Raw genomic sequence first — 16849 nt, forward strand, 5'->3', positions numbered from 1 at the left:
TGTTTGTTGGAGCTTTTTTTGGGAACATATATGGGGTTTTTTTTTTCAGATATTTTTTGGGCATTTGCCTTTAAGGGACAGGACAGGTAAGTTTGGGGGGGAGAAAGAGAGAGAGGGGATGACATGCAGCAAAGGGCCACGGGCTGGACTTGAACCCCGGCCGCTGCGGCAATAGCCTTGTATATGGGGTGCCTGCTCTACCCACTAAACCACCAACGTCCCTGGGAATATATTTTATTAGTAATTATGCATCCACTATATCAACTTCACGTATACATATATTTTGCATTTATCAGGCCCCTCCACACAAACTCTCCAAATCCCATTGATGGTGCCTTTATTAAAGAAAAATTTTCCTGATAGATGACTGTTTCTGATTATGCTGACAATCAATATTCTACACACTGCAGACAACTCGACCTTTAAAGGAAATGTACAGCCTTTTTTGGAAATATACTAACTTGCTGTCTTACTCACAGTGAGATAAGATCGACATCCGTATGTTAGGACCCTGATACATCAAGCCGACAGTTTGCCTTTGGCTAATGCCAGGCTGTCGATGTGCGTCTGTCACCCTAGTTTTGGTGCTAGCTGGCTTTAATTCAGCTGATTTACTGAATTGAGGTTGGAGCCAACGGAGCCTGTCGGTGAAAGAAATCACTCTGATTGACCGTTCGGCTCAGCGCACAAGAAGAGAAATGGAAGTAAGGAAAGAAGGCAAACCACTCAAGAGGGAGTGAGATCAAAAAAAAACTTGTTATATTAGGTAAGATTATGAAGCTCAGCATAAATTCAATCAGGAAGACTTTCGTTATGCTATATCCATTCACAATTCTCTCTCTATCCCATTCCCACCGCTTCCTCCAATCAGCGGTCCTTAATCTACTACAGTATGTCTCTACCATCCTCTGGAATATATGACATCACGATGGGGTCCAATCGCCTTTTCACATTTCTCTTACTGATGTGCACATGTAAATACCTATGCTTTTCTCTCAGAATGAGTCTATCCTTATTGAATGTTTATAGCCATTTAGCTCTTTAGTAGAAAGAGTTTGTAATTGTTTAACTGTTTGCTGGTGCACAATAAAAGTAATTTGTTGTTTCCTTTGGTTAAAGTGCCAACTTGCTAACTAACATCTTGAATCAGTCCTGACAATCCTCTGGGTTCCCTCATTGAATGACCAATACAGAGTACCTCTGTCTGCTGGTGAGGAGAGTTATTTCCTCCCACACAGGTACAGAACGTATGTGCTAGTTGGAAGTCAGCTGTAGTCTTTGCGGTGTGCTCAAGTACAACTTTTTTGGCCAAGGCACTTGCAACGTGAAGCGACGCAGGGATGGGCAGTATTTCTATTACTTGTATTTAAAATATGTATTTCAACTACATTTGAGTATTTTGCAAAAGCAAATGTAATTTGTAACAAAATACTTTTGAGTGGAGTAATTTTGTATTTAAAATACTCAAAATACTTTCTCCACGAATCAAAAAACAAAAATAATAGGCTACACATTCTTAGAATATTGGATGTAACAATATTTTTTACTTTTTTTTTTTTTTTTTTTTTTTAAATATTTGTATCTATATATATTTTTTTTAAACTTGGGCCATTCAATGTGCCCTTCAATGACCTAGTGGTCTGTTTTACTGGACTGTGCCTAACAACATAGGAAATTGTAGGTTGTTGTGATTGATGCTTGGGATGAGTATGCTACAAATGAATTGCCTCACATGGGATCAATAAAGTTGTCTGAATCTAAATCTGAATCAATAAATGATATTTTAGGGACATGTCCCCAGCTTTTTTTCTCTTTTTCATTTGAAAACAGTTGAGAACAGGGCTCCAAAGGCTCCAATTTAGACAGCAAACAAGTTAGTTAGCTACAGTAGCTACAGTATGTTGCTGCTGTTTAGCTAGACCGTTGGTGGACAGTTCACAGCACAGCTAGACTCGACTTGCCAGGCATGCTGCTCATGTGGATGGACCCACACTACCAGTAGACTACCTTGCTGCTCACATCTTCCAAGTTCAACCAATTGTCTGTCAAGGTAAATATTTTATCTGAGTGTGACAGATGTCAGCTGGCTTGATATATGATTTATGTCTGAGTCTGGATACATAGCCTATTGTATAAATACATGGTGCTGATATTTATAATATCAAGCTAGCGATGCTTATGCTAACTGTCTTATTAACTGTGTAACTGCTAACTGTGTATATCCTATAGCCCAAACCTGAATACTCTGCTATACCAAATTGTGAGAAAACAAGCACAAATTTGCAATAGCTGTGACCAAATTTGCTACTATCACGCCATTAATGGATGAATCATGGTTGTTCTTTTTGGCATAGTTACTTGAGGTCTGTAATTGCAGCATGTAAATTTTGAGCATTTTTGGTCAAGGACTTTTTGAGTTATTCACAAAAAGAATTGAATCAGTTAGTATAGTGCCACCTATGGACGAATCGTGGGGATTCTTTCTGGTATAGTTACTCATGGTCTCTAGGTGCAATATGCAAAATTTGAGCATTTTTGGTCAAGGACTTTTGTGGACCGACCGACCAACCAACCAACTAACCGACTGACAGAGTGACCTATAGAGCTGTGGGTCGCTGCCAAAAAGAGAAAGAAAAAAAGTATTTTCTGTATTTGAAAGTACAAAATACATGTATTTTATTTTGATACATTTATTTGAGGGGTATTTTCTATTTTGTATCAAAATACATTTTAATGTATTTTTGCCATCTCCGAAGCAACACAACAGTTGACCCTCGTGCCATTAGATTTGTGTTGTCAGTTTGATGTGTCTGGGCAGTCAGGATGTGGTTAGTCTAGCTTAGCACAAAGACTGAAAGCAAGAAGAAGCCGTTAGCCTGGCTCTCACTCTCGTGGTTTAATGGGACAGAAAGCAGGATTTTGGGCTTTTATTGGGAATTACATGCTGGAGCTACTTTTTTGGCAAACAGTCAGGTGAAGTAGCTGTGTGGAGCTGCCTGAAGTCTTGTCATCCTGGTGAGGATGCAAGGTTTAGTACCAATGTGCTTCAATTACCCTTTTTGTTGTAGCAGAAGACACTAGTTTCAGCACAAAGCACACATTGTCACTTTGCTGTTTAAATATTTGTCAAACAAGTTAGGTAAAATGTATTAATTCAAAAGATTAGAGGTGTTGGTAGCCAAACACACACCAGCCAGGCAAGCTGTTTCGCCTCTACTTCCAGTTTTTATGCCAAGATAGGTTAACACCAACAGGTCCTCCTTATCTGACTCTGAGACCAGCTGGAGTCCATCTGTGGAAGATTTACTGAGTCAGCTGAAAAGCTGTTTAACATATGACAGTGAAAACATGGATGACTTTTTCCACAGTGAGAACTGGGTCAGTGACCTCACATGGAGCTCAAAATGTAGTTTGAGATCAAAGATTTTTGACATTTAACATTTCATTTGAGTAAATATGCATAACAGTATTTCAATTGAGATAGACTTATTTTAGAAGGAACAGTATTTTATTACAAAATGCACAATAGGATGAATTTAAAGAGTTCTTTGGCAATTACATTAATGCCCTTCGAGGTGTCCATTATTAGGAAATAATGGCCATTATTTCCTAATAATGGACACCTCGAAGGGCATTATCCCTTCCATAAGAATTTTGGGATGCACAATATTGGATCTTTTGCCGATAAACGATACTGATACTGATATATCCACTGTTTTCCCCACCTTATTTTAGTGATCATCAAGTCTCTTCTTTGGTGGAATTAACATCATATTATGCATGCGTACATTTATCATGGTGGCCCACCAGCCGATGGAGACATGAAATAGAATGCTTTTCAGTGTATGTAATATTCATTCATTGTGCAAAATAAGGAAAAAGAATATTGGCTGAAGCCTATTAACCTATACATATACAGGTGATGTAATGTAATATAAAATACTTTTCAGAGGACTGTCAAATATTTATGCAATTATTTGTCTATGTCCATAGTTATCCCACCAGAGGGAGCTCAAATAATTTTGTGCCATGCAGATTTCAAAGCTGTATGGGGAAGGACATGTTTTCATATGCAGTAGCAGTTATGTGAAATGGTTGTTACATTCCCTCTACTTCTCCTTTTCCTTGTCTCTACACACACACGGGCACAAACACAGATACAGGCACATTAACTTCCACTTATTGTGCTTACACAATAAGAGGATCCATGATGATGGAATAAATGGACCTAAAAAGGGAGCTGAAGTGTGCGGACTTTTTTTGTTTGTGTAGTTTAATTCTTTTAGTCCAGCACCATCTTCACTTTTTGGATGTGTGTGACTGCTCTTTTTATATTCGCTTACATTTAAAGACAAACACACACACGTACACCCTATTGTCCTTCTTCCTTCTGTATAATTGTATAAAGATGTGATGCCTCCTGGATGTTGCCATGATATGTATGTATATATAGCTGTTAGCCTGGCTCTGTGGCTCTGTCAAAAGTAAAAAAAAATACACATATTAACACGTGTATATATATATATATATATATATACATATATATATATATATATCACAGGAATGTGATCATGAAATTTCATGACATTGTTTGGATGTTGAAACTCTATACACGCTTTTCTTCCTTGCCTTCATGTTATATTCTCTCCCTTTTTGTCTTCCTAAAAAGCACTTTACACCTTCTGTTTTTAAATGTGCCATAGGCTGAACTTTGTCTGCTCACTGATATCACCAGATTAATGCCCATGGTCACATAGGGCTAGAATATTTGTGTGTACTTTTGGCCATAAAGTGTATCTCAACATCTACCATAGACTGTCATGAAATTTCATGATCACATTCCTGTTCCCCAGAGGACAAACCCTTAAGATTTAAATGACCCCATGGCTTGTCCTCTAGCACCACCCTTTACTTTTTTAGCTCCAGTGCTGATTAGACTTTAAGAATAGCTAAATCATCAGTGTGTTGTTTGTTCTGTCAGATACTTGGCACAAACTGTTCCCAGTCCAGATGTTGGACTTTGTCTGTATGTGCAACTCTGTGTTGTGTGTGGTGCTTGTGTGTGTTAAAGACAGAGTGAGACAAACCAGCCTGCCAGCTCTGCCCTCATTTGCATCTGCTAATGGCTCTATGATGCCAGTTTCTGATCACTGCAACTACACATTTAAATTCCTGCTTCACTGCCAGATGCTCCTTTCTCTATTACTATCTCCCTCTCTCTGTCTCTCTCTGTCTCTCTCCCTCTCTCTCTCGTCCAGGGATTCCTGTTTCCATCCTGTAACAGCAGCTCTGTTCGTGCTCTGCATCAGAAAACAGTAGCTGAGGTTAAACCAGAGACACGAAGCTGCTGCTGGTCATGATAAAGCTTATATATTTACACTCAGATATTACAGTCATGAACATATAATTCCAAAACCATAATCTGCTGCTATAACAGTTTTTATTCTTCTGGTTTCAGGCTTTTTCACCAGATTTTAGAATCTGGCTACTGGGATTTGCTCCCATTCAGTACACTTCAGCCAGAGAAACTTCAGTCAAGGAACTGATCATTTATAGCAAATGGTCATAGTTACATTTGGTTAAAAGGCTCCGCTCTGAGGGAGCTCTTACAGTCCAAGCAGCAACAAGGATTCTGCAACCTGCCGAAAGCCTAATACATATAGAGAAGTTTGGGGTGGTCAAGGGAGCTGCATTGGCAGAATAGCCAGTAATAAGTGTCAGGTTATAATGTGTATGGGGGCATTGTCATGTTGAAACAAGAAAAGGCCTTCCCCAAACTCTATGAACAATATATTTGTGAATTTTTATGACAACTGGGAAGAACCATGGTATCCCTCTTACACCAAAATGAGTATGTGTATGTGGGTGTGTTGTATGTGCCAAAAATCCTGCTAAACATAAGGAACTGAAAATAAGGAATTCTTAATATGCGTAACTCTGAAATGGTAACATCCAATCACAACAGTCCTAAATGGAACATATGGCTTCTGAATCATCAACACAGTGGAGGGAACAGGGACGACGGCCCAACAATCGCACACAGGATATTTTATTTATTTTATTTTATCTCAGATTCCTTCCTCTATCTCAGAAACATTGCCAGCCTCCTTCCATCCATTCCCACTTAGAGACTCGACTACTGCAACAGTCTCTTCTACCGTTCATTATCCAAAACACTCAAGAAACTACGCTATACCCAGAATTCAGCTGCTCGTCTTCTCACACACTCCTGCACCTGTGACCACATCACCCCTTTCCCTCATAACCTCCACTGGGTCCCTATACCCCAGCGTATCCACTTCAATCCCCTCATCATCACCTATGAAGCCCTCCACAACCTGGCTCCCACCACCACCTGGACTAACCACAGCACTTGGGGGGAAAGGCTCTCTCCATTGCTGCTCTCTCCCTCTGGAGCTCACTCCCTAAATTCATCAGAAACTCCAAAGCCCCCAAAACACACCTCTTCAAAACTGCCAACAACCTCTTAAAAAACTATGCTCTTCCTCTCCCTGTTTGCATTGTTTGGGGGTGGAGGTGGGGGGTGGGGGGGGGGTGGGGGGTGGGGGTGGGGATGGGGGGGGGGACTTGGTCTGCAACGGTTTTTGGGTGGGTGGAGTGTGTCAAGTCAAGTGGCATCCAAATGAATGCCAGGACCAAAGGTTTCTCCGCAGAACATTGTGTTGTTAAAAAAAAAAAAAAAAAAAAAAAAAGATCAATGATATTCATTTCACCTGTGGTTTTAATTAATGTTTTGGCTGTTCAGTCCGTGCGCTTACATGACATTAGAGAATATCAATTTATTCTATTAATCTGACTAAAACTGGACTTTTAAAATACACATAAACATGTTAGTCCAACTGAAATCATACTAAATCAAAGTTCTCAAAGTTGGACTAACACACCAACATAATGCAATTGGGAGATGAATTACTCCTGCATGTATACAGTCAATCTGACCCAAACTGGCTGTGGCGCTTTGCTCATGCTCCACAGTTTCAACTCCAGACATTGACCCGAAAGTCAAATAGCATTAAATGTGTAACAAAAGAAGAAGCCACTAAAGACAAGGTGATATATACATCCAGGGTCATCCATTTTTGGACGGACAAAATGTACAGAGCTGTAAAGTTGTCCACCATAGTGCCAGTTTGCCGCTAGCTAACCATAGCTAATTTGTTTGTCGATTGTTTAGTCTGTGACGTAATAGGTCAACAGGAATAAGGCCCAATACTAACAAGCTGAAAGGAGGTGTATCACCACCTATAGTAGCAGAGTTGGACATACTTCAGTCAATAAAACGATTCCCCTCCTGTGCTTGTATACTAGGACAAGGACAGTAGTCGAATAAAATGGCCCATTTGAGCTATAACCGTAGTTCGACTTTACTGTTCATGTAAACATACTGACTGTACTCCTTAAAATTGATATGGCTAACTTGTCAACAATCTGCTGCCTATTGATACATCCAGCAGACACTGAGCAACATTATCACTGATTTGGAGTGTCTGTGTCTTCTTGATGAGTGTAAGTCCAATGTCCAATCTCTGTTAGCTCTGTTTTTGGTCTCCACCAACTTCTGAGAAATATATCTGTCCATTTAGCTGCTAAATGCTCCATGCTCTAACTGTGTCTGTCTGTCTGCTGTTGAGTGCTGAGCAAGTACAGTGAGTTCCTCATGAACTTACTTGATGAGTGAGAGTGAACCAAAACACTAAGATTGTATTAATCAAAAAAACAAAACAAAACTGAAATATGCCAAAAGACACACTGTAAAACTGAGAGGAACTGCAGAGCATAATTATCTGTGTTACTACAAGCGACCCCTTTCACATGTCATTTCATCCATTGTTAGTGCACAAATATTAATTAGGGCCGCTTTAAGGTGGTGTGGTGGTTAGACAATAAATCCATTACATCAGTACGCTTTGTTTTTGTGTTTGTGTGGTTATTTTTGAATACCTAATCTGATTGATTTCATCCAAACAAACAGCCTTTTTTGTTTTTGTTTTTTTAATGGGAAAACAAATAAGCAGAAGCAGCAGCTTCTGTTCCCTCTGCTGCTTCACTCTAATGATACAACAACTTCCTGTTTGTTCCTGCCACTGAAGTGATGACATGCTATTAAACTAAATGGAGTTTTGACTTTTGGTTTGTTTTGTCTGAAATAAATAACAAAAATGCCAACGTGACATTTAGCTCCAGAAACAGCTGCTGCTCATTTAAAACAAACATCATGTGACCTTAATCAAAGGAGTCAATTCGTTATCAGTTTGTGACAATGATTAAATAATGACTAATAAACTCTTAAGATATTTGGTTCCTTCCAAGTCTTTATGCTAAGACACTATCAAATAAATCCTCCAGATGTTTACTGACACACTGGAGTTTTGTTTTAACTTGAGTGGGACAATGACAACTGACGACTGATTATCATTAATTAATTGAGCCCATAAAAGGTGATAAAGGTGAAACAGAACTGATCTGATATAAACAGCAAACAAAACTGAACACACTGACCTAACTAAACTACTCATGGAGGCCTGGACAACAACGCAGTAACTAAGATAAATATAATATACATTGACTGTTTTCTACCCACACAATATTAGACTTGCAAAATGAAAAAATAGACACAGTTTTGGAAGTATTAGAAATTCTGAGCATCAAACACTTAATTTTCTACATTCTGGTGAGTTTCTATGCACCAATTTTTGGTGGAAATGTCTTCGTTAATGGAAAGGAAAACAAAAATTCAGGTGACAGTTATATTATTATATTGTTATATTATATTATATTATATTATATTATATTATATTTATTCTCCTGATCAACTTAACTCTTTTAATATTATCTCTGCTGAGTCAGCACACATGTAGCCTAGGTATAATTCACTTTTTAATCATAGTTTGTGTCTTTTGTTTGTGGTCATGGCCCTTTGTTTTTTATTTTACATACAATGTTTAATTTCTGTTTTTGCATACAAAGTCACCAACCTTGAGCCCAGATTGATTATTTAAACAACTGAATATTTATCTGCGGAGTCAAGACAGATCCTTCTGTATTTTGGATGAGCTTTTTGATATTTTCAGCAGAAACTCTGAGTCTGCACTGAAACGTGGGTGTTTACCAGGCAGGGAGGGCCTCGCCTGAGGATCTGAGGCTACACAATCAGTCACATCTTTTAAATCACTTCTCAAAACATATATTTTATTAATGCAATCCCCTTTTTTTCCCCAACATGTTATTGCTGTTTATCTTTTATATTACTTTGGGGTATTTTATTCCCTTTTCATTTTGTATTGTCTGATTTATTTCATTGCAGTCCTGTATTTTTTATTTTAAATTTTTTCTTCCTGGTTCAAACACGTAAGGCACTTTGTCACTTTGTTTTGAAAAGTGTTGCATAAACAAAATTTATTATTATTACTATTGTTATTATCATTATTTTGCTTGGCACATTTTGATTTTATGTATGTGACGCCTTGATTTTCTACCTGGAAGGTATTTATAATTAAACATCATGATTCGGTCTATATGGGTATATTTTCTATTTCAGAACTGAGAACACTACAATAGAATAAAGCCATTGTTATTACCCATGGTAATAATATATTGGAATTCTTAATTGCAAAATCCTCTTTAAATGTGCATGTGGCACCTAGTCATGTCAATGATACGATAATTTTTAATAATTTACAAACCCCTGGACTTTAACATGTTTCAACAAGATTTCTGCTCATGTTCAAAACTGTTTACACATTCAAAACACATCCCACATATGTGTCCTCTGAGAAGTCCAGGATATAGTTAAAATATTCTGGAGAAAAAAAAAAGATGAGAAATAAAGACTGGAGGATAAATGCACATATAGTTGATTTTGGTGCTTTTTACAATCAGCCTCTCACATGTTACAAAGAAATGGGAAAGCAAATCCTATCAGCAATATTGGGTTAGGGAAGTGAGACACTGGGAAAAACCAAGACTTGTTAACTGGATGTGTACCAAGGAGACACGAACAGTAACAGGTTATATTTTAATTGTTTGATCAGTATTGTTGCGAGGGGGCAATTTAGTACTTACTCAATACTGATAGGGACTGCCAGATGTTACGCCCTCGCAGCCAAGGGGGTAATAAGACATAATGACACAGCAGAGGTGCTGTTATACAAGCTGCAGTATCTGGGGCTGAAACAGAAGGACAACATGGATGTGCCAAAAACTGCAGCTCTTCGAATGGCCACTTGAGGCTGGCCTTTAAAGCGAGTCAGTCCACATAGACCCCCATGTTAAAATGCCCGACTTAACAACAGAAATGAACATGTTTAATGTCTGGTACAAAAACTAGTTTTGCTCTCTATAGCTAATTTCCCCATTCATGACAACTTTACAGGGGTGAATTTTTATATAAGTCACCCATTTTCATTTTATTAAAGCTTAAATTTATGTATATTCAAGAGTGTGGTGCCTTGATTGACAGGTCTGCAAAGCATCACTACAGTCTCCTCCACAGCTCCGCCACTGCGTCCAAATGTAGACACTTCTGTCTCCACAAAAGAAGATGGCATGGCAGTGGCTGAACTCGAGGCTTAAAAACAAGAGTCCACAAACCAGTGGGTGACGTCACGGTAGCTACTGTTGTCTACTGTAAGCTGCACCATTGGAACACAGCACAGCAAAGACAGTACTGGAATCCCCCTTCTGCTAAGCCAGGCCATCCACCTTGGATGACCACTGGTTAACAAGCAGCTCAACATCGTAACTCTTCCTTCCATTCATGGACTGGTAACATAACAAGTGGGCATAGCATTAGTACAACACTACAGGCTAAGCAAGACTGTGAACTTCTGTCAGTCTATGTGTGACATGTCTTGATTTGATGTTTTTTTTTAGTGAGTTTTATTCTTATGGTCTCTTTGTAGTCAGGTTATTGGATAGCTGGCTTTGCCAATGCTAAGTTGATGTGGCAAGCTAATGCCTCACCCAGACAGTCTAGCATGCAGCTTAACATTCCTTGTACTAACATTTACACAACATAGATCACACAGTCATACTCATGTTATTTGGCTTTGACATAACTAGAGAGGGAACTCAAAGTTCCCTCTTCAGAAGTTCCTATTCCCATCTGTGGCCATCTTTGATTTGGCCATCTTCTTTCTAATTATCCCTGTTGTCAGCTATTTTTTCTTTGTGTGTTCTCTCTCTCTCTCTCTCTCTCTCTCTCTCTCACACACACACACACACACACACACACACACACACACACACACACACACACACACAGAGTTGTATGTAGTTACTAGTTAGGATATTTTATGTGTGTTTTTTTGTTTGCTTTCTTTTGAATAAAAGTGTTTGGAATCATACTTGCTGTGAATGTGAATAAATCACCATCCCCTGCTATACCAGGGACTTCAAAATCCACCAGTCTTTACTATTGATATGGAATTTGATTACAGGTATTTGTTAATTATTAACCAGCATTCCAAATTAATAGTTTGGTGTCTTTTGTGAGACTGAATTAAGTTATTGGCTATCTTTTTTTTTCTTTCTGAGAATGGTGCCCCATGAGATTATTTAATGATTAACAATTGAATGAATGTAATAATTATAATTAATGATTATTAATGAAAAGAGTCATCTGCAGCCTCAGTAACTCTGTGCGTTTTACTTCTGTCAAATCAAACAAACAAACAGTAGAAAAGCTTTAATCCACTGCAGCTGAAGATGGGAGACTATTATGTCGATGACAGCGCCCTGGTTTGTTGATTAAACACCACATCCTGCCACGTAGGAGCTCAGGTCACGGCCCTCGCAGTGAAGGCGCCAGGCCACCCTGAAACCAGACAGAGGGACATCACCCATCTCTTCACATGTGAAAGTTGGTGTCATGAACACATCATAGTCACATGATCAAATCTTACCAGGCTCTGATGCCGTTGGGATCCCTAACGACACGTTTGGCACAATTGATCGCCACACTGACATCATCGGTCAGAAGCTCTGTCAAAAAGATTGTATAAAATCTGGATTTCAATAATAATTTTAAAATTGGACATTAATGTTGTAAGAACATTTTGTGCTACACAGTGAATGAAAAAGCCCTCCTGACAGTTCAGTGATGATTCCTTCACTTGGGAAAAGGACTACATGTATTTAGCGCTTCTATGCAAACATTCTTTACAATTTGCCTCTCATTCACTCAGCCTCATTTCTCAAGGCCTGATACTTTCTGATATATTTGCATCTTTACTCCAAAGCAGACAGTGCTTTTCTGTCTTATGTTTGATTGGTACAATTCTAGCATCCCTTTATGTTCACCAGCTAGTCTCTCACTGTGTCTGTGTGCTGTTTGGTACGCAGTAGGTAATATAGTGAGTTTATCCAAGCCATTTCTCTGAAAACAGCTGTCTGTTGCTGCTGATTAGGTTGATGAGAGTGCTGAGACAGAACAAAATGTTAGGGCTGGGTATCGGTACTCAATACCTTTTAGTGAACGACCAATAATCCAGTGCCAAGTAGTTTAGAAACTTCTCCAGTTAAATAATACCTGCATTTGATCCTTTTTGTACCCAGATCTAGAGAAAAATGCATGGTCCTCAATTTTGTGCGATATGATTGGAGTGAGTGGTGACGTCGAGCGTGGTGTATTAATTGGAGTTGGCAGTTTAGTGTGACAAGGTGCCACCAAAAAGTATGGCTATACTACACACCTGTAGTGTGTAGTGGTATCATACACAACTGAGTGCTTCCCCTCATATAACGGGTATGAAGAAGAGAAAAAGGCAGCAAATGCAGTTCTCTACTGGTATCAGTATCACTTTCAGGGTTCTGGATTTGGTCATGGAATCAAAATATTTAGGCGATACCCAGTCCTATTAAGTGTGTATCAAAACTATTAGTTAAAGAAAGAATTAAAAGCACAATAGAGCTGCAGAGTTTGTAATAATTGTCCATGGGAGACATTTCTACATAATACAGTTATTAGATTTACTGTTACTAATTAGAACCACTGTACTGATTATTGTAGCTTTAACTGGTAGCAACACTTGCATAACAACTTGGCATGTAATAAAATAGGATGAAAATGTCTGTGTGTAGTTAAAGTTTTGGGTGTGGTGGCTCATCACTGACCGCTGCAACTGATGTGGCATGCGTTCACTGCATTGAGAGTCTGGCCGTTGTTACACCAATAGTGGCTGTTGATCTGGAATATGCCGTAGTCAGTGGATCCGTCGTAGTAGTTGTAGTGGGTGGCTGCTGTATTGTAATCTGACTCCCACTTGCTCAGACAAACCCCTGCAGAAGAAACAAGACAGACCCACAAATTGTGCAATGTGTTATGTTGCACAATAATAATAAGATTGCATGTAAATGAGTAATATTTTCTGCAGACTGGCAGGCTCATACTCACAGTTAGCCAGGCTGTAGCCATGGTAGCCGTCCATCCCATAAGACTTCAGCACTCGGGCCCATTCACAGCGGTCGTAGATTTTAGCGCTGGCTAAAGCCACCAAGAGCAGAAACACTAGACTCCTCATAATGGACTCTAGGTTGGACCAAATGTTTCCACTGCTGCTAAATGTCCTTTTATAGTTGAGAAGCTACAAAGAAACTGCTGCGTCTGCTTCTTTTATACAAACTTGTTTTCTTTGAATTTCATCCAACTTCAACAATGCTCTTGAAAGAGGTGGAAATTCACTTTCACTCATTTTGAATGCGGGTTTTTGTGTTTGAACTCTGAGAAGCTGTTTGTTTCCAGGTGGAGTGTGTTATCAGTGTGATAAGAAAGACTGATGTGAAGGACAAGTTGAAGTCCAGACAGAGCTCTGGCACAAATTCATTTGTAAATGAAAATTAAACACTTGTGTGGCAGCCATAACAAATTGTTCGTGGTCTAAGTACCCAACCTGACTTCTGGAGATTGAACCCAATAGCAGGACTCAAACACCAAGCAGGTAGAGATAAAAGATTGTCTTCACTGAAACCAAGCAGGCAAATAAAGTAAGGTAGACTCTCTGGCTGGGAACAGGCAAGAAGCCAGAAGTCTATAGTTAAGGCCTTAGATCATACAGGCAGGTAACAGGCAAGCAGCAGGAGTGCTTAGTGAGAAGTTCATGAGACGATCTGCTCAGGAACAAGTTAAAATGTGCTGGTAAATATCTGCAGGGCTGATGAGAAAAGTTGGAAAAGGTGTATTGGTTGGGAGGGACGTCAGGTGATCAGGGCTTTCATTTATAACCCTTGAATTAGCACAAAATGGAGCCTGAAAGAGGCATACACCATTTCCCACGCAAAAGTTATGATCTCTACAAAAAAACTTCATCGGAGAATGCGCGCTGTACTGAAACCCCAATGCAGATGGTGAGGTGGTGAACTGAAATCAGATTGTGAACAAATAAATATGAGAGGCATCATTGAACATATAGGGCTCTAGTTTTGCAGACCGGGTGAGGCAGGGGCGCAGCGCACCTGCGCTTCGCCAACTGGGTGTGGCCAGGCGGATTTTGCAAGTTTGGCACACCGTGCGCCTGGCGCAGCTACTCCTCTTTCCCACCTCCATCCCTCCTACCTGCGCAAGTTGGAAAGAGGTAGGAGAGAAGGCGTGGAGTGGGTTTTACACACATCACACCAATCAAATGAGCCCCTCTCCTCGCCCTTAAATGCGCCGTGCGAACACGTAATGAGAGGTTACTCAATTCGCCATGGCAGAAGAGAGCAGCAGTGTCACACGGCCAAATTTCTCCCAGGAGGAAACTGATGTTTTGGTTCGGGAGGTCCAAGCTCGCAGTGTCCAAATATACGGAACTACGAAACTCATTAGTTTGTAGCTGTGTTAATCAAATCAGGTTGGGTTTCCATTACGCATGCCAAACGTGCCAAACAGTGCCAAACGGTGCCAAACAGTGCCAATCCCCTTTGATCTGACATCAGATGTGACGGGACAGTCGATATAGAGATACATTTATGTGCTGATTGCAGATAGTTGCATTGAATAGTGGTTTTGTGGCTACTGGATATAAAACCAGTGACAGCTCTCACACAATCATTACACAACATATCCTCATTTTGTGTCGTCATCGTAATGCAGGCAAAGTTCTCCATAACAAAACTAAGTGTGTCCACCTACTAAATTTTCATTTTCAAATGATATCCCAGGTTTGGGGATACTATTGTGCTGGGATCGCTGGACTCCACAGATGATTTTTGTTTATTTGTGTAAACTGACATCTCCTTCAACTTCAAGTTGAACAGCGTGTAAAGGTACCCCCACAAACTGCATACCAAACCCTCAGACTAAAGCATTAGAATTGACAGAGGACTTTTCTGACAATGGCAACACCCCTTTCAGGATGGCTGACTGTGGGGCTGCAAGTGTCCCTCGTAGTGGTGACAGGAGCGTAAGGGTCTCTGTCTGTCAGAGAAACACACCCTTTCAAAATAAAAGGAGAACACACATCAAAAAGGGTTGACCACAAATGGGGTAACTAGGCAAAGTTTGCTGACTGGGTAAAGTTTCTGTTTTTAACATATTAACTGCTTTGGGAAAGTTTTTGTGTGTTTGTTTTGTCTTTTGTTGTTTTTTGTTTTGTTTAAGGCAAAACCGTTTATAGTATGGCCATAGTTTGTCCTTAGCTCCTACATCTTCCCTACAAAGCTTCACCTCCACATCAGAGCTTGGCTTCATCAGCAAAACAAATGATTTGGCCACAGGAACACTCAGAGGATGAATTAAACTTTTCAAAAATATTTCTGTGTGTGGAGAAGTACTTATCTGCAAGGACAGCTGTGTCAGATACGTTGGATACCTTTGGCTCATTGATATACGTAGCTATTTCATCTGGCAAGCAGACTTTAAATTCCTCCAGAAGTATTAGGTCTATCAATTTATCAAAATGACATTGACATTTTTGGAGTGACAACAACGGTCAAACAGACCAAACACACAGCCAAATTCAGCATAGGTCTGACTCTGGTCCCCCGGTTTTCTTAAACGAATCAAATTTTTGGCAAATGGCCTCAGGAGATAATTCACATGCCTGAAGTACAGCGGTTTTTACTTTCTCACAGTCGTGACTCAACTTAGGTGGCAAAGATCAACTTATCCTCATACAATGGCTCATATGATATCTTATGAATTGGCACCCCACAAATGACATTATTTACTTAATGTAAAGTTATGTAATTAATGTGAAGTTATGAAGGTATGGTTTAGGCAAGCAAAGTTACTGTGGCTAGGTTTAAGAAAAGAAATATGGTGAGGACCAGAGTTGGGTATAGCGCGTTACAGAGTAACGTGTTAGAGTACTTTGATTACTTTTTGCAGTAAAGAGTAACCTAACACATTAGTTTGCTGTTTGAGTAATCAAATACTTGAGTACATTTTCAAACAAGCTATCAGTTACTTCCGTTACTTTTAGAACGCTGGTCCTTCAGCTTTGAAACAGCAACGACTGTCTTTTGGTTCTAAGAATGGAGATAACGTTAAACCTATCAGTCCGAAAGAAGCCATGAAACTTGTGGCTAGCTACGTGGTAGAAGAAATGCTGCCATTGTCTATGGTGGAGTATAAAACATTCTGCAGTATCCTTCAGTAAAATCCCCACGACTCAATAGGTGGAGGAGGACTCGCTGACGGACAGGTCAGACTCAGGACTTGCATCATGCCTGGTACACACTAGTACTACACAACTTTTCTGCCCGTTCTGAAAGTCACTATGTCACATTACACGATTGTGGAGTCATAAAATCGTGCCATGACTTGGCCGACAGACATGACACACTACACAGTGGTACTCACCAATTATCCCCGGTCGTCTTTCACGAAGTGTGTGATGTCATCAGGTTA

General features: G+C 39.7%; 1 protein-coding gene across 1 annotated transcript; it reads right to left on the reverse strand.

Annotated features, from left to right (window-relative positions):
- Positions 1 to 11648: 11648 nt before the first annotated feature.
- On the reverse strand, positions 11649 to 13574 carry LOC125905766 (lysozyme C-like). The gene is given in 4 exon segments (XM_049603955.1): positions 11649 to 11836; positions 11925 to 12003; positions 13135 to 13299; positions 13415 to 13574. Coding segments are annotated over 4 exon segments (531 nt in total). The 5' UTR covers positions 13542 to 13574; the 3' UTR covers positions 11649 to 11676.
- Positions 13575 to 16849: the final 3275 nt, after the last annotated feature.

This window comes from Epinephelus fuscoguttatus, linkage group LG18, assembly GCF_011397635.1.
Source record: "Epinephelus fuscoguttatus linkage group LG18, E.fuscoguttatus.final_Chr_v1".
NCBI lineage: Eukaryota > Metazoa > Chordata > Actinopteri > Perciformes > Serranidae > Epinephelus > Epinephelus fuscoguttatus.